The 25,324-nt window shown below is 34.6% G+C and overlaps 2 protein-coding genes across 16 annotated transcripts in view; one reads left to right on the forward strand and one right to left on the reverse strand.

Moving 5' to 3' along the window:
• Positions 1-25,324, reverse strand: part of pdgfc (platelet derived growth factor c) — a 290,898-nt gene that overhangs the window by 207,091 nt on the left and 58,483 nt on the right. For 6 of the 7 annotated variants that reach the window (XM_087281827.1, XM_087281826.1, XM_087281825.1 and 3 more), the window contains one exon: positions 22,352-22,469. The gene's annotated coding sequence lies outside the window, so the exon portion shown is untranslated. Of the gene's footprint in view, positions 1-22,351; positions 22,477-25,324 lie in introns of those variants that run through there. The other variant, XM_087281829.1, reaches the window with a different exon arrangement.
• The window catches only part of gria2b (glutamate receptor, ionotropic, AMPA 2b), a 64,519-nt gene that overhangs the window by 21,944 nt on the left and 17,251 nt on the right, over positions 1-25,324 (forward strand). For all 9 annotated transcript variants that reach the window (XR_015506602.1, XR_015506603.1, XR_015506604.1 and 6 more), the window contains 4 exon segments: positions 8,460-8,699; positions 22,345-22,541; positions 24,533-24,586; positions 24,686-24,844. Coding sequence is in view for 6 of the 9 variants with exons in the window: in XM_087280061.1 (XP_087136187.1) it covers positions 8,460-8,699; positions 22,345-22,541; positions 24,533-24,586; positions 24,686-24,844 (650 nt within the window). In the remaining 3 variants the exon portion in view is untranslated.

A 25,324-nucleotide genomic window follows, 5' to 3' on the forward strand; every position in this document is an offset into this window, starting at 1 on the left:
ATGTCATTTTTTATTATTATTTTAAAAATGTCTAAAAATGTGTAATGTTTAATAAATGCTCTAGCAAAGAGGGAGAAAACAAATATCACATTTGCTATTTTAATGTTTAATAATAATAATAATAATAATAATAATAATATTAATAAACAATAATTACATTAATAATAATAATAAAATTATTAATAATAATAATAGCAAAAATAATAATAATAATAATAATATGAACAACAACAACAATAATATTAATAATAATAATAATAATAATAAACAATAATTACATTAATAATAATAATAATAATATTAATATTAATAATAATAATAACAAAAATAATAATAATATGAACAACAACAACAATAACAATAATAATAATAATAATAATAATAATAATAATAATAATAATAATAATAATAATAATAAAATATTTATTTATTCATTCATTTTCCTTCGGATTAGTCCATTATTAGTCCACACTCTTGGATTTACGCATGCACTAATACACTACAGCCAATTTTGCTTACCCAATTCACTTATAGCGCTCTCAACCTGGAGGAAACCCTTGCAAACATGAGGAGATTGGCCCAACTGGCCCAGCCGGGATTCAAACCAGCGAGCGTCTTGCTGTGAGGCGACAGTGCTAACCACTGAGCCACCGCTAATGACATTAATATTTTTATTATTGGTATAATATAAAGTATAGTGAGTTACTATAGAGGTATTTCTTGATTGATTAGTTACTGTTTATAATTTAATCATTTAATGTTAACTGTCAGGGTTCTGCCACTCTGGTCTTGTTAATTCTTTTAGTGGCAGAGTCCAGACACTAGTCCTGTCATGTCTTGTGTGTTGAAAACTCAAGTTTTCTCGGGTAGAGCACTGCTTTTCTGTCATTGTGTGTGTGAGTGCCATTAGTGAGCGCACTTGTCCGTGCGCATTCCCGCTTGATGTGGGTCTGGGTGTGTTTGTGATTGCGCGCTCTCGTCCTGATGTTCGTGTTCGTTTTCAGGAGAATGAAAACAAAGGAAGCCCCATTTTTAAATACACAGCTGAGACATTAAACCGTAATAATAATGTATATAAAAGCGTGAGTGGCTTCACTCTCGAGAGAGAGAGAGCTCGCGTGCACGTCTGTTTTTGAAATAACAAACTTTTTGAGCTGTAGATGATAATGTGCATGTGAATACTGAAGAGCTTCTTACATCTGATCCTTTCAGAAACGGCGAGAGTAACGTGCGAAAAAACAAAGGAGCAAATGACTCTTTCATGTTTAACAATTATCACCTTTTGGACAATTATGAATTCAGAATGACGAAATTACTTTCTAACAGGAGGTTACATGTGCTGGTTAAGATTAAAGAGGTTTGCACTGACTGTAGGTAATGTGTTGCGTGTTGTTTTTGAACCCATATAAGGACTGAGTGTATTTTATCTGTAATTGGTAACATATCAGGGACTGTAAAGGGCTTTATGTGTTCATGTATGTTGCATTTATTTGTTTTATAGAATTGCAGACATTACAGTGGGTCATTTCGCACTATAATTTATATTTATGTGTATAAAGTATCTGTTTTATGAGAAGTGCTTCTCATATAATTTGTGAACGACCTGTACAGTGAGAATGACATTGACTAAAACTTTCTGTCTTACACCACGCCCACAATGAAAACGCAAGCCTGAGAAAGGTGACCTGTACCATACTTTGCACCATAAGTTACAAAGTCTTTTATATAAGTATGTTGATGAACTTCTGACTAAAGCTGAGTTTTTAGTAGGGGGCGGGGCTTTTTTTTTGCTCATCATTACCTCATAGAACACTAACTGTGAAAAGGGGCGTGGTTAAAAATATTGTGGCTAAAACCATCAAACTGACATCAACAGATAAGGACTTCCACTACAAATGTGAAAGAAAATGCTCAGTCTTGATTAAAGATTACCAAAACCATCTTTTTTTTCAGTGTATTAACTTACACCGATTAATTGTTCACCTTAAAAATAACAATGTGCACTAGCAAAAAAACACATTTCACGTTGACTTTAAAGAACACATTCTGAAAGCAGGCGACTTGATCACAGGTCCAGGAAATGGGAAGCCCTATAGAACAGAATGTGTCAGACACAAGAAAATAAGGCCAACTAATGAGGACAGCTAAATATACCACTACAGGCGTGCTGCTCTCTCTCCCCCTCTCTCTCTCTCTCTCTCTCTCTCTGAAGGTTACCTTGCTTTCATTAGACCAGAACACATTTAATATCAGCTGTACCATCAGACCCAGTGAGTTCATCTGGGGTTTGGACCATCATAATCTTCACAAAAGACACCCGTAATTTCAATGTCCAATGCTGGAGTACAAATATCTGAACAGTCTGTCATTATTTGTTGCGTCACCATTTGAAGATTTTTTGCTTAGCATGAAGGTAGAGAGAATCGTTATGAAATCGTTTTAGTGGTATATAGTATTTGGGAATCTCAGAAAATCACCATATACTTGATCTAAAATCATTCCTCAACTGTGGGAAACAAGCATAGGCACAAACGAAAAATCTCTAACAACCATTTTGAGCATATGCCAATTTGATACAATTTGAGACCAAGAGGCTGTCAGATGCCAAAAAAAAACAAAAAAAAAACACTGTAGCTGCTTTCATGATACTATTTTTTGTGAGATTTTGTCCTCTGGATTTCTCCAGACTCTGGTCTCAGTTGGGTTAAGTTCTTTCATTTATTGGGTTTTACTGTGCTTAAATTGCTTCGTTTACTCAGATGGATTAAGTTTACAGATTAGTTTTTGAACTTAAATGGTTTCTAGCAATCAGTTGCCTCCAATGGGTTGAGTTACCTTAACTTTTTGGGTTTTACAGTGTTGGAATGAACATGCTATCTCAAATATGACATAATACTTTTTTCTTGGCAAAATATATTTATTCATTTTTTTTCTGGATTCCTTTTTTATTATTATGTGTTTATTTGAGCAATTAGGCTACAAATACAACAAACTTGATTAGTCTCTGGGTATTGAGAGAGCACTTTGATTATACTTTTGCTCAATTGTTGAACTTTAGACTGAGAAAAATGCTTTAATATTTATGTGTAATTTATGAAAAGAAGTTACGTTTGTAGACAGGGCTCGAATTATACATTGATGAACCCCATCAAACCTCCATATAATTCGCACCCTGTTGTCATGCACAGCTTTAATCGGAAAGTTCTGGAAGCTCATAATTCATGCAGAGTTCTGTGATGTACATTTTGTTGTTGAAGTTTTTTTTTTGTTAATTACCAAGAACCCAATAAGGTGTTTTCCCCATGTCTTATCACAACCTTAAACGGCTATGAAACCACCCACTTCAAGTCTACCTCAGAATTAAAAAAAAAAAAAGCATCATAATGGGCGTGGAGCAATGCAAGCAGAGGGAGAAGTAGGCGTGGCTAGCAGAGCATGGGAGAAAGAGGGGAGAGAACAACTGTTGTCAGTTGGCTCAAAAAATGAGACACAAACCGTGAGTCGCTGCATGATTTTATAGTTTACAAAGTTAAAATGCAACGAAATAAACAGTAATTTAAAGTCCTGCTACATTTGTTATTCGTATTTCATATACGCAAAACCACAATTTATATTATAATAAAGTTAATCATTTTCATATAAACACTATAAACAAGGAGGACTGCTCTCCTCCTCAATCTCCGGGTCTGAATGCTGAACGCTCTATTTCAACCATTCCTTGTCTATTTCAACCATTAGCCCAGCCTGGAGGACTTTTATCTACTCTGGAGGATTTTAAACATGTGCGAACATGGCAGCACGGATGGGTGATCTGTCTAAATGTGAACGAACTCAACTGATAAAAGACAAAGTTTGCCATTCTCCAATTCTCACACTACTCTCCCAACAAAAATGCTTGCTGCACACAAACAGTTTTGCTCTATAGGCCCTGACAGCATCTCGGTGAAAAACATGCAACAAACCCCATGGATCATGGAAACAAATGCATACGACCCTTCATGAATGGCTAAATGCTGCATGTTATATGCTGAGTCCATGGACGCGGTCTCACCCAGTCATCAGCATAGGGCAGTGATCACCAATTTCGCTCCTGGAGGTCCGGTACCCTGCAGGGTCTCGCCTCAACACACCTGCCTGGGTGTTTCAAGTATACCTAGTAAGACCTTGATTAGCTTGTTCAGGTGTGTTTGAATTGGGTTGGAGCTAAAATCAGCAGGACACCGCACCTCCAGGAACAAGTTTGGTGAGCCCTGGCATAGGGTCTCACAGCTTAGCATTCAGGTCTGCCTTGTCTTCGAAAAGTATGTGCAGTCATGAATAATTAAGAAGCAGAGTCTACTCATAGGATAAGAAACCTCCGCTATGAATAATAATGAGAAACTGACGCATCATCACTTCACTAGTAGATTCGTGCTACGTCAGCGATTTTGATCCCGCCCCAAAAATTATTTTAAACCCAGAAGCTGAAATTATCTGCCAAAAGTTTAAAATGATGCAGTTTTCCCCAACAGTTAAAGCTGAAAGCTGCTAACATTGTCTAAACTGATGCTCAACAATTCTAAAAAAAATACTCGAGGGTGTCTTAAACATTTAAAATTTATAAAACTTGTAATTACTTGTTTTAAAAGAAAAAATTAAGGCATGACTATATAAGAATTCCATCAATCATTTTTTACAATTATTTTTCCGAGTACACAACTCTTAAACGTGTCATACAACAAAGATTTTTGTGACCAACAGTGGTATGGTAATGTTATTAATAGTGCTATTTTTTATTATAAATCTTTTTTGGAGCCTCGGTCACAGTTAATCACATTTGTATGAGTTTGAAATGTCTTCAGGGTAAACAATCTGTTCCTTTATGATCTAAAAAATGATACGAAGCAAAGTTACCTAATACTTGCTCCTTCGGATTAGATCTCTCAAGAGAAAATTTAAAGGCACAAAGATTAAAGACAGAACATACATTCTTTAATACCAATCAGTCTTAATTATATTTCTTTGATTACGTGTAAAAGTAATACTCATAAGAAATGAAATAAATAAGAAGAGCTTGGAGGCACTAGCTATTAACAGCATGAAGTAATTTGTCCACATGCTTCTCTTGTTAAAGTTGTTTCTGTATGCTAATGACTCTGTGCCATTGAAAGTCAGTCATATGTGACAGTGTCATTAATGGCTTCTCAAGTCTCTCATTCACTCTCTGTTTATGGTGGCAGCTTGCTCTTGATTAAAAGACTTTAATAAGACGTACATCTACTGTTCTTCCACCCTTGACTGACTGGGCCATACAAACATTTAAATGAACTTAGTGAGTCTTAAGTTGGTGTTCATTACAACTGCACAGAACTAGATATGTATTGAAAAAATAAGTGCAATAAATTATATATACAGTTGAAGTCAGAATTATTAGCCCCCCTTTGATTTACTTTCTTTTTTTTAAATTTTCCCAAATGATGTTTAACAGAGCAAGGACATTTTCACAGTATGTCTGATAATATTTTTTCTTCTAGAAAAAGTCTTACTTGTTTAATTTTGGCTAGAATAAAAGCAGTTTTTTTAATTTATTAAAACAATTTTAGGGTCAAAATTATTAGCCCCTTTAAGCTATACATTTTTCCAGTTGTCTACAGAACAAACCATTGTTATACAACAACTCTCCTAATTACTCTAACCTGCCTAGTTAACCTAATTAACCTAGTTAAGCCTTTAAATGTCACTTTAAGCTGTATAGAAGTGTCTTGAAAATATTTAGTAAAATATTATTTACTGTCATCATGGCAAAGATAACATAAATCAGTTATTAGAAATGAGTTATTAAAACTATTATGTTTAGAAATGTGTTGAAAAAATATTATCTCAGTTAAACAGAAACTGGGAGAAAATAAACAAACAGGGGGCTTTTTTTTATTATTATATTATTTCTATGACATTACACATTTACACTTTAATAAAATATCGGTCAAAGATTAAAACAGACTTTTTTTTCTATTCAATAAATTATTTATTATTTGATTTGCTAAATGCAGATTCAGTGCAACAATATTTCCTTCACCCAAACATTGTTAGACATATCTAGAACAAGAAGCATGTGATTGCATATAAAATAACACATTTTAGAGTTTTCTTTTTTATACATTACCTATTTTATCAACATTTTAAACATACTATAATACAACTACAGAATACTATAATTGAAAAAAAAGTAATAATAATAATAATTTAAGATACACTTCTGTTCTTCTTATACTAATATGCACACAATACTGGAAGTATCAAAATCATAAAGGTGCTTAAGATAGCAATTTGGACCCTTGAAATGATACTGCCTCAATGACAACTTGTGTGCCTTTATTTCTGAGAGTGTTGGACATCTCTGATTTAAATTATTACTGAACGGAGAAAAACCCAATTTTGTGAAATAAAAAAAAACCTTTTGAACAGATAAATTAAAAAACAGTAATTAAAGAGACACAAAAAGGGGTCTATTATACTTCCACTTAAAAAAAAAAATGAAGATTTGCATTTAAATTTACACTAAGAACTAAAACTGTTCTCCTAACAGAAGAATCACTCAAAACGAAGTTTGACTCAAAGTAATAATTGTCAGCACTGTACAAAAAATATTCCCATTATTTTTTATGGTAATAGCCTGAGGAAATTCAAAAGTACATCTTTATCTCCACTTGTCATACTTTCTCACCTATTTTGTTCTAATACAGCTGGTAATTTGAAAAAAAAATTTTTTATTTTTAATTTCATTTCAATAATACTAAACTCTAATGTGTACAAATCAGAATCTGCATATTGTTCAAAATAGAACCCTAATGCAAATTGTCACATTTTGTTGATTCATCAACCATTGACCTGATGACCTGACATGACCCATCACATAGCCTGACCTCTTCTTTGGCCCTCTCATTCTTAAATCAATGCATATGTTGAAACTGGACAGAGATAACAAAAAAATTATTGATAATTATAAATGGCTTTAGCTATGCAGCTTGACCTATATTGACTAATAGTGCCGCGGCATACTTTTGGTTAACAATCAGCTGCATACCAGGAAGAAGCTTTCATTGTAGAAAATCTATAGGTGGAGGTGACAGCCAGAAAGGTGTCTTTAGAAAAAAGCGAAGGTCCAGGTTGGGGGGTGCTACTGAAAATAGAGCTGTTGTCGTGGGTGGAAGAAGTGGGGGAGGGGAAAATCCAGAGGCTCAGAGCCAGATGGTCATTGATATATTGAGGTGGCCCAGTTACAGTATGCTTTAGCATCTCTGGAACATGAGGACACACTGTACTTTAGTTTTACGTTTTGTCTTGGGGTATTAAACAAGAATGATGATGATGTATAGTATGTGACACTTGGACTCATTCCTTATTAGAAACACCGTTGCTCAAATACTCCTGAGACTCCTGATTAAGCATGGAGACACATTTTTAGTGGGTTGAATAAAAGCTGGTGGTTGTGCTTTTTTTTTTTTTTTTTCAACAATCATAAAATCATCATTTGGTCTTTACAACTCCAAGGCCCAGAAAATTGCATTGCACAGTTTATTGATACATTTAATGATGCCATCCATCAGTGATAGTCTTCATATCTTACATCTGACTTCACATCATAGAGGAACAATGAAGTATACAGTGCTCAGAATTTTTTTGGTTTAGTCCTTTTATTAAAATGGGGTCGGCACAGCGGATTAAATATGTGGAATAAATATGTTTTACGCAGTTGATGCCCTTCCAGCCGCAACCCATCACTGGGAAAACATCCATTCACACTCAATCACACACATACATTATGGACAATTTAGCTTACCCAATTCACCTATAGGTTATGTCTTTGGACTTGTGGGGGAATCCGGAGCAACCGGAGAGATTTACAAAATTATTAAAAAAATAATTGGAAGGCTTTTGCTTTGTTCCCAAAGGTATACCTTCAATATTGTACATTGGAACAGTGTCGTGATCATAATAAAGAATGTGTATTGAATTTTTGTATATACTTGGCCAAAAATGTATAATTTTTTTATTATGGTCAACTGCTCCGATACCTTTAGTCAAAATGTAGTGCAATATGTCAGGCAACCAGACTTCTACTACTGGAAAAATTATGGTTTACATCAATAATCTGAGGGGTTCTGGCTTCTGGATTATTCTTGAGGGTACATAGTGACTATGTCTTTCTAAATTTATTTTATAATCTCCTTTTATTTTGGTCTTTGCTTAGAACATTAGTTAGGATGTCTAACAAAAACTGCTGCACTTGTTATGGGTTAATAGTACCACTATTGTCCTGCAAAAAAAAAATAACATTGCTTATTTATTGGCTTGCAACAATGTTAAATTTGTATTTTTTAAATTTATTTTTTAACAAAAGATATTCTATAGTTTGGCTAAGACTTTAAAAGGCAGTGCTTTTCGATCAGATTGTAATTATTTCTCTTTTTTTCCCCCAGTCTGTTCTCAGTTCTCAAGGGGAGTTTATGCTATCTTTGGATTTTACGACAAGAAGTCAGTGAACACAATAACGTCGTTCTGTGGGACACTTCACGTCTCCTTCATCACGCCCAGCTTTCCCCTGGATGGAAATCAGCAGTTTATTATTCAGATGCGACCAGACATCAAAGGGCCTCTCCTGAGTCTCATCGAGTACTACAAATGGGACAAGTTTGCCTACCTGTATGACAGTGACCGAGGTAAAGCACCGCACTGCATTATTCATCACCATATGAACATGAAATACACGGGTTGATGAAAAAAACATTATAGATTTACTTCTTAATAGGACTTAATTAGTGTCTTGCCAGTAGGACGGCTTTCAGACGCATGAATCAGATGATTTGTTATTAAGCCTAATCATCACATTTGGATTAAATTGCCCTTATTTATCATTTTTACATAGTGTGTATCACAGTTGTTTGTGCAAGTCTGCAGGATTTTAATCAATAAATGTATTGTCTTTCAAAAAGGAGCCAATGATCTAATTAACAATGATCTAAAATGGTGTAATCAGTGATTTTAGTCTCACTGCATACAGTACATGAACATAGTTATATTTTGCAAATGTAAATCATTTCCATCTTTGGTGTTATTTGGATGCAACAATGTCTGCTTTGACATCAAACACTGTAGTTGAGGCCTGTAAAAGTTTGGTTTGTATTGTCAGGATTAGGGCTAATGCTTGCATTGCTTCACCATCTGCACTGTGCATATCAAGTGCTGAGGATGTCTCCCGGTCTGAAATTGAAAAACGGTTCAGTTTCTGACAAATGCTGTAAGTGGTAGACTAATGGCACCAGATTAGGGGAGCTGACCAATCAGAGGACAGTAGGTTCTCATAATGGCAGAGTTTTAGAGAGATCCTTGAACAAACTGATTCAGACACTGTGATTCAGACTTCAACTGATGCTGTATGCATTATGAGAAACTTAAAGGCCCTGTGAGGTGCTTTGAAACTTGGATTTTTATTCAGTGTTTGACGTAATTTCAACTAAAACATGAAATATCCATTCCCCTTAAAATAACAGCCAAAGGCATTTCGTTTTTATCAGCTGAGCCAGTGAGAGTGGTTGAGTTCAAGTGCATTAAATGCAAAGCAAATGACATGAGTCTTGAAGGGGGCGGGACAAGTCAGATACAACAGAGCATTTGATTGGTCAGAAAATTTGATGAGAAACTGAAGTATGAGTTGATGTAAAAAATGTTGATCCATTTAGGTGGAAGTGACAAACTTCAAATATTGCATGTTTATTTCTTCTAAATGCGAATTTTGTCACTGTTTTGGAGTACACTAGCTTATAGATATCCTTATCACTGTAAAAAAGCTAGGTTTAACACACAATTCCTTCATGTAATCCCAACACAAATCAGTTAAGTTAAACAATTTTTTTTTTTACAAATTTAAATGGACTAAACATAAAATATTTAAGCTAACCCCCCCAAAAAAAACTCATTGTGTGTGTTGATTCAGCTCATTTTAAATACGCAGTTAGAACAAGCAGCAAAAAAAAATCACGTTTTGAGTGCATACTGACACCTAAAAAAACTTTATTTAATTTTCACAAGGACTTTAAAGGGTTTTTGACCATGGATAAATGTTATCCTATACTGGAAAACATCCAAAAGAATACCAGGAATCTTTAAAACACTGTTATGGGCCACTTTAAGACAGTTTACTTTAATTAAATATGAGTAAAGTGTCTTTATTGCTTAGATTTAAAGCTCTGTTTCCATTTGGTCTTTACTTGCATTGTCAGTGAGTCAATCTCAAATAGTCAGTCCAGTAGCATACGTTTCACTTAGTATTAATGTGCATTTAAATGCGTCTCCTCTCCTGTGACCACTGTGTTTGGATTTCATACAAACTTTTCTCTTTTACTTTGTCACTTTTGCCAGAGCACTCAATACAGCACATGAATACTGTTGAATAAACCCTTGTTACTCTGTATTCAAACAGATAGAAAATAAAGTGAATAAACAGGACATGCACGGCAACTATGATTTTAAACATAGTCCATGTTAATACAATGCAGTAAAGAATGAGTACCTTATTTTCATAACACATCCCATAACCATCTTTGTAGGTGGACTTTTGTTGCTGTTTGAATGCATTTGACCACATGCCCTTTTACATTGCAAAGGCAATACTATCACCTGCATGTTCAATGTCCTCTAGACATGCCAAAAGTGGAAAAACAGCTGAAAAACCTGCAGACATTTGTATTCAGTGTAATCCATTTTAATCCGTTTGACCAAACACATCTCAATAACAGGTATAAACAAGGTCCAAAGTTGGTACATAGGGTTCATTTTCCCTGACCTTTCATTTAAATGGAGAGAATATGGTATAACCTTATAGATTTTATACAGTAGTATGATGCTATACGTCCGCAATAGGTAATAATGTGACCCTGGACCACAAAATCATACAGGATTTTTGCATAACCTAAAAGTTGAATAAATAAATTTCCAATTGATTTATGGTTTATTGGGAAAGGAAAATATTTGGCCAAGATATAACTGTTTGAAAATTTGGAATTTGAGTTTTGAATTTCAGTATGAAATTTACACAAAAAACCTTAATTGAACATGATCTTTACTTAATATTATAAATATATTTGCCATAAAAAAATATTTTGACCCGTACAATGCATCTTTGCCTATTGCCAAATACACTACCTGACAAAAGTCTTGTCATTGATCCGAGTTATAAGTGCAACAAATAATAACTTGACTTCTGGTTGATCATTTGAAAAAGTGACATAAGGTCGATTTTTCTAATGAATCATCTGTTGATCTGCATTAGAATCATCACAGATACTTCAGAAGACCTATTGGAACCCGCATGGACCCAGGATTCTCACAGAAATCAGTCAAGTTTAGAAAAAATCATGGTTTGGGGTTAAATTAGGTGGGGGGTTGGGGGGGCTGCAAGAGATCTGCAGAGTGGATAGCAACATCAACAGCCTGAGGAAAGGAAAGGCAAAGTCTTCAGTAGGGTAGCGCTCCTTCTCATACTTCAGCCTCCACATCAAAGTTCCTGAAAGTAAAGAAGGTCAAAGTGGTTCAGGATTGGCCAGCCAGACATGAACATTATTGAGCATGTCTGGGGTAAGATGAAGGAGGAGGCATTGAAGATGAATAAAAATAATCTTGATGAACTCTGGAAGTTTTCCACTTCACCATGACTTTATATTCTATACTGGACATTATTTCTGTTAGTGAGAAGACTTTTGTCTAAGCAAAGTCAGACCTTACTGTTCTAATTAAATAATTGAAAATAAAGGCATGATCATATTTTATGTTGGTAAAATAAGCGTAATCTAGAGGACTTTGCCTTTTATATAAGCCACTTCTGATTCTAAATGATCAACTAGACGTCAAGATATTATTTGTTGTACCTAAAACTTGGATAGGCGACAAGACTTTAGTCAGCTAGTGTATATACTAAAGCAACATAAAACTGGTTTTGTGGTAGCAAAATGGCTGTTGTATTTAGAATATTCATACATATTTTAAGGATATTAAGATACTATACTGTAGCTTGTCAGAAGGCATCAAAGCAATCAAAGGTCTGTTTTTCTGGATTGAGCAGGGTTTACAGCATTTTTAAAGGTTTGTTTTGTGTTTGTTGGCCTTCGTTTCAAAGCCTCAAGATCGTCTGTCTCTTTTTTTCTTTTTCTTTCTCCATTTCTTTTTTTCACCCTCTCGTTCGCACATTCTTTGACAGTTGTGAAGGTTGATCGCTTTGTGGCATAAATGACAATGGTTGACGCATCTCTCTAAGGACTGTGGTGTCATAAACATCTGTGTGTTTCATCAGATGCAAGGTTGCAACATAATTTTTCTGTGATGAAGATCAGCATGCACATGAGCCATTTATCATTTATGAATATCAATTATGCACCCATAATCCAATGCTCCCCCCCAAAAAAATGTTTTTTTTTGTGTGTGCATTTGCTTGTTTGCTTTCATTGTGGGCTGAATCTGCATTATTTATTTCAGATTCATGTGGTTTTGTGTGGGATGTAAACGTGTGTCAAGGTGCATATTTTATTACCTGTCATACTAATTAGGTCAGTTGGCGCTGTATTTCCATGGCAACCATTGTGCTGTGTGTGTTATTAATGTGTCATGGTTACAGTGTGAGAGCAGCAGCACAGCGCCTGTGGTCATGACGGATTCCACTGGTGAGAGCTGACGTAGACGCAAACTTAACGTCACTTCCAGCATTTCACTCCTCTGTTTGAGTACATAATAGCATGTGTGAAGCATCTTTTAAGATAGATAGCAAATATTTTTAGATGACTTGAATGCTAAAGTATTTAAAAAACAAAGAGGATAATGAGAACATACATTTACTAGTTTTATACAACATTAAGTCATTTCAAAATGGTGGTGTGTTTTTTTTTAAAAACTATTATTTGTGACTGATACAGTTTTAGTAATTAAGCTAAGCTACCTTACCTTACTTACACTTGAGTTTACAGAGTATTTGTTGACTAACAGTTTAAAAAAACAATAAAAGGATAACAAAATAATAAAATAGATTTAAAATCCATTAGTTAAATAAAATTAATATTAACATTTTCAGTTATGACTTTCAATTAACAAAATAATTTTATTTGTATTTATTTTGTCTTTGTTATATAAATGTTATTTCTGTGTTTTTTTCATCATTTAATGCATCCTTGCTGAATAAAGATGTTAATGTAATACATATACTCACTGGTGACTTTATTAGGTACACCTTACTACCAGGTTGAAACCCTTTTCCTTTTAGAACTGCCTTAATTCTTCATGGGATAGATTTAACAAGATACTGGAAATATTCCTCAGAGATTTTGGTCCATATTGACATGATAGCATCACACAGTTGCTGCAGATTTGTCAGCTGCACATGCATGATGTGAATCTCCCGTTCCACCACACCCCAAAGGTGCTCTGTTGAATTGAGATATGGAGACTGTGGAGGCCATTTGAGTACAGTGAACTCATTGTCATGTTCAAGAAAGCAGTCTGAGATGATTCGCGCTTTATGACAGTGTGTTATCCTGCTGGAAGAAGCCATCAGAAGATGGGTACACTGTGGTCATAAAGGGATTTACATGGTCAGCAACAATACTCAGGTAGGCTGTGGCGTTGACACAATGCTCAATTGGTACTAATGAGCCCAAAGTGTGCCAAGAAAATATCCCCCACACCATTGTATCACCACCACCAGCCTGAACCGTTGATTCAAGGCTGGATGGATCAATGCTTTCATGCTCTTGACGCCAAATTCTGACCTTACCATCCGAATGGCGCAGCAAAAATTGAGACTCAGACCAGGCAATGCTTTCCAATTTTCTATTGTCCAAGTTTGAGTCTATGCAAATTGTAGCCATTCTCTGTAAACCCTAGAGATGGTTGTGTGTGAAAATTCCAGTAAATCAGCAGTTTCTGAAATACTAAGACCAGCTAGTCTGGCACCAACAACCATGCCAACACAAAAGTCACTTAAATCACCTCTCTTTGCCATTCTGATGCTCGGTTTAAACTGCAGCACATCACCTTGACCGTGTATGCATGTCTAAATGCATTGAGTTGCTGCCATGTGATTGGCTGATTAGAAATTTGCGTTAACGAGCAGTTGGACAGATGTACCTGATAAAGTGGCCGGTAAATAATGTTGTACTACAGTATTTTTAGTTGCCGAAAGTTACATGTGTAGTAAAGCGATTGTGGTAAAACTAGCTGAATGTATGTGTACATACATACACAAACACACTAAGAAATGTCTCCTCACACGGCACCGCATTTTGCAATGTCCTGGATAACTTTAACAGATGGAGGCATATAAACTTGCTGCATTAAATATATAGTGCATGTTTTAGTAAAAAAATGGCTGATGGCTTAATAAAGAGTTTGTTCAAGCTTGATATTGAGCACTTTAGCAGAAAACAAATTCATAATTTATAACCATAGAAAGGCTTTTATTTTTAAACCACAGAGCGTGGAGGTGAATGTGACTGCTAGCCCCTGTGGCAGTTGTTTTGCTTATATAAATAATGTGGAGATTTTAGTTTTGCGTTTATTTCAGTGGTGCGGTTGTGAAGATTCAGTGCATTATTGCAGGACCGCAGACCTCTTGGGATACGTTCTTTGACTACACCTACATTAATTTTTGTGTTTTAAATTTACCTCAGTCCACATCAATATCGGTGTCTTCTTTCATTACTGTTACATTTTCTAGTTATTCAATTACTATATTTTTATTTGTAATCCTAAGTTTTTCCCATAGACGGTTTGCAGCTGGAAGGCCATCCACTGTGTAAAACATATGCTGGATAAGTTGCCGGTTCATTCCACTGTGGCAACCCCTGATTAATAAAGGGACTAAGCTAAAAAGAAAATGAATCTATTCAACATGAGCATGATCTATTCAAAATTGGTCTCATGGTTGCTAGCATATCATGTGCAGACTGTACAAAGTAACATTTATGATTAGCAGCACTGCAAATCTCAACAGCACATCAAGTATGAATGAGTAAATGAATCATATTGTTTTCATGGTCCATATTATATGACATGAAAACAGATTTTTCAAATGTTTCCATTTGGCAGAACAAAAAGCTCTACTTTTGCAGGACAATGGTAGAGGAGAGGAAACGTAGAGGAAATGTTCCTGGATTTATGTAGACGTAGGCTCACTAGGCTATATCCAAAAATGCCCCGTATACCCTCAAATAGTGCACTATTTGAGGGAGCAGTCTTTTTTAGTGGTGTCCCAAACCATAGTAGACGTTTTAAGCAGCGGATGCCCTTCCAGCCACAATTTATTACTGGGAAACACCCATAGACTCTCACATTTACACACGCACACATTCACTATGGCCAATTTAGTTCATCCAATATTACCACGTGCATGTGGACTGTGGTTGAAACGCAGCACCCAGAGGAAACCCACACGAATGAGGAAAACGTGCAAACTCCACACAAAAATGCCAACTGGCCCAGCCAAGATTCGAATCAGCAACCTTCTTGCTATGAGGCGACAGTGCTAACCACTGAGCCACCGCACTCAAAACTAAATATTTTTTAATTAAAGTAACATTTGTGTACATGACAGAAATCAAAAGTCTTTGTTTCATTACTAATAGACAACTTGCTAAGAGTTAAATAACTGTCACAGGGTCTGACCAAGAACACTGTAAAAAATGCTGGGTTCCACCAGCCTGATCTCACAAGAAAACGAGTTCAGTCGTACAAAATGGTACGAATTTAAAAAGGAGGCATGGCACCTAACCCCACCCCTAACCCCAACCATCATTGGGGGATGAGCAAATCGTACTAAATTGTACGAATTAGATCTTACGAATTCATACGAATTAGCCACTAAATCAAAAAGTTACGAATTGTCGTGAGATTGTGTTGGTTCCACAGGATTCCTTCAACACAAATCGATCAAGTTAACAACTAATGCCGAGTTCAGACTGCATGACTTTAGCCATGATTTTGACTCGCCGACAGGTTTTGCGAAATCGCAGACAAAGGCCTGAAATTACAGGCAAATCGGTGCTCATGCACATGAGTAAAAATCACACAATGTGAACTATCAAATACGCGATCTGAGAGGATCGCAGATGAGAGGCCGATGCCTGTGAGATATTTAGAATACTAAATATCTGGGGCTGTCGGCGATTGAAAATCATGCTGTGTGAAATGAGTTTTGACTGAAAATAACATCAGCAATCGCCTACAGCCAATGAGAGAGCAGCATTCACTTCAGTGAGTGTACCTGCAGGCCAGCGGGAGGTTGGGGAGAAGTAAAAGCGCTCATTTTTAGTTTCTTTAGCCAAGATTGTCATGCAGTGTGAAAACATCTGTGACACTATTACTTTGAAAATCATGCGGTCTGAACTCGGCATAAGTTATCCCAAAAACAATCTCAAGAATTGTGTTGATTTCACTCAATTTTATGAGTAGTTGAAAATCTAATCGATGTGAGGGATTTATCAAACAACAAAGCATAGACAAAATGGCATCCCTTCCGATGCTTGAATAAACTAACTTGTTTCATTCACTCATTAAAGTGAACTAAATTAATAGACTAATAGGGAATAGTGAATGAAGATATAGAAGGGCGATTTCAGATACAGCAACATGCTGAAAAAATAATTAATTGGATTTACTCCATTTTTTTAAGGTAAATGGTTTCAAACAATTTACTTTTAATATATTTCAACTTAATTTGCCTATTTAAATTCAACTCATAAAATTTGTTTGCAACCAATTACCTTAAAACAATTGAGTAAATCCAATGAACCATTTTTTCAGTGTAGATTTTATCATCTCTTCTGGATGCTGATGAGCAGTGAAGTAACTGGAGCTGAGGGTCATTTCTTCACCCTGCCTGGATCTGGCATTTCGCTGTCCGTGGTCCTGAAGAGACCCAGAGCGACACTGACAAACACATATAGCCTCACACACTCACTAGAGCCTGTTATCATCAGGGACAGGTGCATCATAAATAACAACCCAGGATTATGATGAACATACTAGAGCACCAGAATGCCTGTTTCAGTTTGTCTGGATAGGGCTTTTCCTTTTAGTTTGATTACTCCTCATCTCCTTCGTCTTCTACAATAATAGTTGGAGAGTGTCTTCTATAATCAATAAAGGTCTGCCAGCACACAAAGACTAATTCTCCCTTACTGTGAGACTCATCCATAACCTGTGCATAATCAGGATGGTTAATTAAATCAGCCCAACACCTCAAACGATCTACAAAGATCCAGCTGTGTAGTGCGTACAGAGAGACAATGAGATTATGTAATACAGCTGACATCACAGCCAGCGATGGGGGCGACCTCATACTGAGAAACAAATAAGATATTGAACAAAACAGAAATTGACTTCACTTGTTACTTGAACAGATAAGTTTCGCTCAAGTTTAAGTTACAGGATTAGGAGCACTATGTAAATTAATACAAGTAAATACTGTTACAAGCCTGGTCAACGGTCAAGGAAGTAACATAAATAAAATACTTGACAAATGAAATACCTTTTAAGAACCCTTAGAGTCGGGTCCATTTATTCGTCTTTTTTTGTCGCTTTCTTTTTTTTTTTAAACACGCAAAACATGAAGCGTGTACCTCGGAGAGGACCAACAAGAAATAATAAACAAAAAGTATGCTCTACCGAAACACCCACAAAAAAAACTATATACACCGAACAAAGAAAATAACAGAAATAAAAATACAATACTACAGTAAACCAAATTTACACACACAACACAGGAAGACACTCCACTTTCGATCTTAATATGTTAATGTAGAAGCTTATATGGAACAGTGGCCCAGCAAGACATGACATTTAAGTATAATTATATATCCAGATGTGTAGCGGAATGACAATAAAGCTCAACTTGATTTGGACTTGACTTGATATTTATTAATAAAACCCTTTACTAAACAAAATAAAAATGGCTATACATTAAATTGTTAATTTGAATAGTCACCACACAATAATGAATAGGAAAACAGAAAGCAAATAATTCTAAAGGTGCTGTTGACTTGAAATTTTCTTCGGATGTTGATAGCAACCAAAGAAATCCATATATGCAAAGAAAACAAATCTGATTAGTTTACAAATCAAGTTATGTTTAGTAAAATGAAATGACTCGGGGAGAAAGTATTGAACACATGAAGAAAGCGAGGTGTAGATAGGCAGTGAAAGCCCAGCAGCAGCTAAAATTCTTCAGTAGTTATTCAGCAACCCTCTGCCCTTCCTCATTGTAAATCAATACCCACTGCTTCAGTCCAACATCTACATTATCAGGATGATGAAGATGAAACAAGAGTGGATGTTTCAGCAAGACAATAGCTGCGTTTCCATCCACCTATTTTTATGGTCATTTTGGATATGCGCATACAAAAACGGTTGATGGTAACGTCAAGATGCGCATAAATTTAGAAAATGCGCATCAAAAACGTATGCGCATAACTGAGTGGGAGTTTTACCCGATAAGAAAAGATGCGCAAAAACTGCAATGGAAACACTTTTACTGAACAAATTCCAGTATGCGCATTTAAAAAAAAGTCACGTGATTTTGTTATACAATAAACATGTGATCATAAAAATGTGTGTGAATGAACAAACCAGCAGGCTGAGCACACTGTTTAACATCTGAAATGTTTTTTTTAGGTAATTCTAAAACGCCTTAACCGTTTCAGTATTAGTGTTATAATATTATTAATGACCTCTAGAACTGTCAAGAGCTTCTGTGCTCCATGTCTCATGCATTCAAACGCCACCACGCATTCATTGTGTTGTAGTGTCTTCTGAGGTGCAAATCATTTATTTAATAAAGAAAAGACGCAGCTTCTCCTACCGTGGGAAATTCCATTTTTACTGTTGATATTTGGCGTCAGATAATCAGGAAGTGATAATTTTGTTCGCTTTGACTCGTTGGATAAAAACGCTGCATTATTCACAAATGTTTTATGCAATAATCCAGTTTTGTGCATAAAGTTAATTTGCATTTGTAAACTCTCAAATGGTTTCAGAAAAAGAAAATCAAGCTGTAGAATGGCCCAGCCAATCACCTGACCTGAATCCAATTGAAAATACAAAATAAAGATCATATTTGTTGAAGTCTGTGAACAAAAAAATCATATCTGAGCAATGCATGTGACTTCATTCTCCATTTGAGAGTCGTCTTAAAGCTGCCGTCACCAAAAAAGCCTTCTACATAAAGTATTAAATACGTTTCAATAGTTCAATACTTTCCCCTTGTGTCACTTCGTTGTTTTTACACATAACTATATTTTCAGATTTTTTTGTTTTGTTTTACGTTTGTATTGTTTGGGTTTTTACCAAAATCTTGTTCAGTTCCATGTTAACAGCTCCTTTTGAAATATTATTCCCAGGAAAAAAACATGACGTGTTCAATACTTATTTTCCTCGCTGAATATAATGTTAAAGGAAAATACCACGTATGACCTGTAAAACTAGATTCACACTTATTTCTGAGTCAGAAGTTGTATGTATTTGCTTGTATTTGCTTGTATGCTTCTATTTAAATGGCCAAATTCAAATAGAAATCTTCGGTATCCATCTTTCAGGCATTCCTAGATTCAGAAGTGATTTTTAGAGTGTGCTGGAACAATAATGAACTGAAGTGCCATCATCTCATTTGCTCCTTAGTCTTTAAGTGACCCGCATCAGGATTTTTCGAGATTCAGAAGTGATTTTGGAGTGGGCTGAAGTAACAATGCATTTCAATCCCATCATCTCATTTGTTAGAGCTAATGTGCCTCTCTAACGAGTTTTTAATCACTTATCTCCAAGAATAGCTGTAAGTCTTGATCCTCGTGTCTCTGAGCTGCACATTAAGCTAAGGTTAAATAGGGGAGCCTACTGTGCCTTGTACTCCCTTCAATTTTTACCCATGAGGATTCATTTATTCAATCAAACACTACAATCAAAATGCATATCTAACACACAAACCTTCACTCTCAATGACAATCTGAGTTTATAAATTTTTCTTATAAATTATTATTGAAAAGAATTATAAATTGTTTTCCTCTCATGTGATGGATGGAAAAACCATATCTGTATCAAGTCCGTCATGGAGTAATTTTAAAACAAGCCATAAGATTCTATTTTAAATGAAATTATTTGGTTTGTTTTTTGTATTAGAATTGGTTGAAATGTCTTAATGTTTAAAAATAGATATTTTTTCACATTGTACATTGTTGCCGCAGTGCTCTGATTGTTTAACTGACCCACACACTGTGTTGTGATTGGTCAGACAACCTCAATCTGTGTGTCTGAAAGCCAAAACTTGCTGGTAGGGCTTAACATGTCAAATGAATAAAAAAGCAAGTGCAAACACAAATTAAATAATATGAAGTAAATAATGCCACTGGTTTTAACGTCATCAAATAACGAGCCAGATTGTGACAAGGAAGAAGAAGAAGCAGATTAATTGGATCAAAGTTTGTATCATAGAAAACCCTTTACAGTGGGATTTTTTTATTTTTTGAAATTCTCAAAACACAAAGCATCTCCACTACATTATTATAATGTCACATAGTGTTTTTTTTTTTTTTTTTTTTGGACAGCATCGTGCTAATGTTTCAAATGGTGATAGATGTTTTTTGTAAGCAGCAGAATATAGGAGACTGTTGGAGCTTTGTAAGATTGCAGTATGCATAGACAAACACATTATATCTTAAAAGAAAATATAAAAAAACATTTTATGGTTTAAGCAGTGTTGAGTGTAGAAAGAAATGGAAAAATAAACACATACAAAATTAAATTATCCCTTGTGCACTGTTCAAATTTTCTACCTTTTTGTTATGTTCGGGATAAAAACATCTACTAAATTAAACTGCTCTAAAAATGCATCAGATAAATATTTTTTATATCTGTTAATCAACCTCTGTCCTAATCAAAACTACTAAATCTTTTTTTAAACTCTTCAATTGCCAAGCTCACTAATAATGTAACTGATTTAAACACACAAAATGACATGTTTTCAATATAAAAAGTAATTGTGGACTGGATTTTTTGTATACCTTTTATCACAGTGTTGGACATGTGAAATATTAGTAACATCATTGCCTTTGATGCATTGTTAGTTTTTGTGCCGCATAAGATTTTTTAAATTTCCCCCTAATTTACTGTTGGTGGCTGTTTTTGCCACATTGACTTCCATTATACAGTGCTCAGCATTCATGAGTACACCCCTCACAAATCTCTCATTTAAATTAATGTTTTCTAAAGGAAGTTTACATTATTATATTTGTGCAAAAACATTAGATTATTCAGTACTGAAGCCAAATCGGAAACTAATCTACCAGAATAACTTATGATAATGGTCCAAAATCAGTACACCTAAATTTATAGGTTAGAGAAAAATATTAAATACTAAATTTTAAAAGAGCAAAATTTAAGATATTTTAATATTTTTATATATTTAATATTTTGTTTGAATTTAAATGTATTTTATTTCTATTTCTAAAGCTTTTCTGTGACAAAAATTATTTTAATAAACATATTCATTTAATAAATCTGTTTTGTTCAAATGGGCCAAAAAACATTGCCTATATTCAATGATTCAATGGGGTGTACTCAATTATGCTAAGCACTGTAACCACATTTTTTGATTGCGTAACCATTAAAACTATATAATTGTTTTATATAGTTTTATATGTTGGTGGTTTTTTCCTGTTGGAAAAAGGTAAAATTTTGCAATTTGTGTGTATGTGTGTGAGTGTGAGAGTGACCTTTGTGCACTTAACTTGATGTGTCTGAGAAAATCAAAACATGCATCTCAGCTCTCAGAACTACATGGAGTAAACAAAAACAAAGTCTATGTATTTATGCACAGCCTGCCTTTTGATCTTGAGAAGTACAGACTAAACAAAAACAAGGCCAGAGTGTATTGTTGAGTTTTTATTGTTCCTAGTTGAAACACAAAAACGATGTGACCAAATTAAGACTCAAAATCACCCCAGAGTGGATGAAAACAACCCCAACAGTACATAAGGGTTATATATCATTTATATTTCTTAAACTGATTAAATTTCACATAAGATAAAGGAACTATGCAGTATTTCTCCAAAGGAAGTGTATATATATATATATATATATATATATATATATATATATATATATATATATATATATATATATATATATATATATATATATATATAAATATATATATACATATGTGTGTGTGTGTGTGTGTGTATATATACACACACATACACACACACTTTTTTTTAGAAAAACATCTATAGAGAAAATCCATGTATAGCCTAATTTGTTCCTCTTCTTTATAAACAGGACTTACCACACTCCAAGTTGTGCTGGACACAGCAGCAGAGAAGAAATGGCAGGTGACCGCCATTAACGTGGGCAACATGAAGGATGAGAGAAAGGATGAAGCATATCGCTCACTCTTTCAAGACCTGGAAAACAAGAAGGAGCGGAGGGTCATTCTAGATTGTGAGCAGGACAAAGTTAAAGACATCATGGAACAGGTATAGACATCAACACATATGCAAACATTAATGATATAAACAATTAGATTACAAGTCTTTATAATCTAAAATGCATTTGAATGTTTTAAGTATTTCAGGCATTATGTGTGCTGTTTTTGCAACATATATTTAGTATACAGTACAATATTTAAATCTTATCAGAAGAGACGTTTCATGCATATAAATAAAAGTTCTTGGAGCCAATGCAGTAATTGATCAAGTGACACCAAAGGCATATGTACAAACGATGTCTGCTTAAAATAAAATAAGTATTTCATGTGGGCTGGTTTCCAAAATACTTTTAGTGAGCACAAGTATTATTATAATAAAAGTTTTTTGAGCCACAGATTTCCAAATGATTTGGGGATTTCAGAGGGATCAAGTACTAATGCTGAAAATTCAGTTTGCTATAAAAGAAATAAATTATAAAAAAAAAAAAAACATCTAGATTATATTAGAAAATTGTTGTTTTTAATTATAATAAACTGGTGAAAATTATTATAAATACATATTTTTATTTGCAGTATGTAATCAGATGATGAAATAAATAAATACATTTTCCAGCTCAAACAGTTCCCAAGTAAATGATTGTATAAAGTCACAAGTCTGCATAATAATTACAAAAGAAATTTAATGCAGTAAAACTTTTTAAGAGGACCATAACTATGAATCATCAATGAGTTTATTCAAATAGCAGCCATTAGCAGGCAGAAAAGTCCTCATGAGAAGAGTTTTTTAATTCACACTTGCTAAACCCTCAGGGAAGAGCTATTGATTTGTATTTAAGACCAGCAAAAGTGTTTAACCAACCGCCACAATCAATACAGCTGATCTGGACTCTATACTACAGCATTATAAGCAGACACACACATACAGTGCACACATACAAAATAATGATCTTAAACAAACACACAAACCTCTCAAACAGCTTTAATTTCTGTCAGTTTGACTGCCAGTGTGGTTATCTCTTTTGTAAATAAAACATAATCACCAGCAATTGCAAGGTATGAAAAGTCCAAAATGTGAAAAAAATTGGGATTTCATGTGACTCCAAGTTTGCATTTTGCAGTTGTGACTTTTGTTGTTCACGTTTGACAAAAATTTTCCTCAGATCTGAATACTCAAATTCAGACTTTGGCTTAGAGCTGTGCAGTTAATCGAAACTGAATCACAATTCGCAATTTGAAACGTTGAAATTAGCTAATCGCAAGAGGCTGCAATATGAAATATATATATATATATACAGAATATTATTTAATTTCCCCAACCCAGAGCAAATGCATGACTGCCGTCTGTGTGTGACTGTCTTACAAGCCAACTGAGCAAACACACTTTCGTTCTGCCCAATCAGAATTGTGCAACAGAACTATATGAAACGTGCACAAAAAAAATAAATAAATAAAAAAAACAGGAAAGCGCAGACGAGTGGGATAATGGCGTCTGCTGCGTCAATATCATTAATATACAAATTAATATTAAAGAAAAACAGCATGTTGGTTATAAGGGAATATTTAAATTTTAAAGTCACAGACACCGAACATAAACAGGTAACTTGTAAGAGCTGTCGCAGAATTGTTGCCAGCAGGAGGAATTACTGTACCACAACAAGCACCTAAAAAAACCTACAGGCAGCTATATATGGATTGTGGTTGAGCTGAAGCTTGACTAAAAAAATTAATTGAGGAGTCAAATCGAAATCGCTATATCTGTCTAAAAAAAAAAAAAAAAAAATATCACAATCAGATATTTTCCCCAAATCATCAAGCCCTACTTTGGATGTTTATTTGCAACTATGAGAAATAAAAATACAATTCCAAGAAGAAAAGTCGTAATTGTGAGACACACTCATGATTGCATGAAAAAACAGTATTCTGAGGTAATTCAAAATCCAAAAAAAACAAAAAAAAAACTTTAAATATTAGCTTTTAGTATTTCTAGTGTGTTTATTTTGTAATGCATTGATTAAATGAGATCTGTTATTCTCTTCCCAGGTCATTACTATTGGCAGGCATGTGAAGGGATATCACTACATCATAGCAAACCTGGTAAACTCAAATACAGCACTAACAACAAGAAAAAAAAAAAAAAACATCACATTTTTAAAATAGTAGCAATCAAAAAAAAAAGCCATTTCATGTTTTTAGGGTTTTGTGGATGGAGATCTTTCTAAAATCCAGTATGGTGGAGCGAATGTGTCAGGCTTTCAGATTGTGGATTTTGATGACCCTTTGGTGTCCAAATTTGACCAGCGCTGGGAAGCTCTGGAGGAAAAAGAATATCCTGGAGCAGACAGCAAGATACGGGTGAGACCTCTGTCTGTGTGTGTGTGTGTGTGTGTCCATTTCAGACATCTTTCCTAAGTATGATTAAAAGAGATGTTCAGGTAATTGCTACATGAATGTATAACCTCTTCATTTAAATGCCCGTATACTTCAGACCATTTGCAGGAAAAGCTTGTTAGTCATTTTCTACTCCATATTCAATGTGGTCTCATCTGTCTCGAAGACTAAGCAGGTGCTTCATTTCTGCAGACTTAAATCAAGTGTTTCATTTTTTTAAATTAGCAAATAAGTCCTGAATAAGTGACATTTAAAACTGAGAATTCCCTTTAAATTCTTTTCTAAATTTGTTTTGAATGGAGAATATGATTTTTGTTAGTAAAATTCAAATGTATCGAATTGCTGTTAATCTTACTAGACGGCTCCAATTAGGGCTGCACAATATATTGTATTAGCATCGATATTACAATGTTCACATCTGCAATGGTCACATCACAGCATGTG

This window comes from Danio rerio, chromosome 14 (genome assembly GCF_052040795.2).
Source record: "Danio rerio strain M-AB ecotype USA chromosome 14, GRCz13ab, whole genome shotgun sequence".
NCBI lineage: Eukaryota > Metazoa > Chordata > Actinopteri > Cypriniformes > Danionidae > Danio > Danio rerio.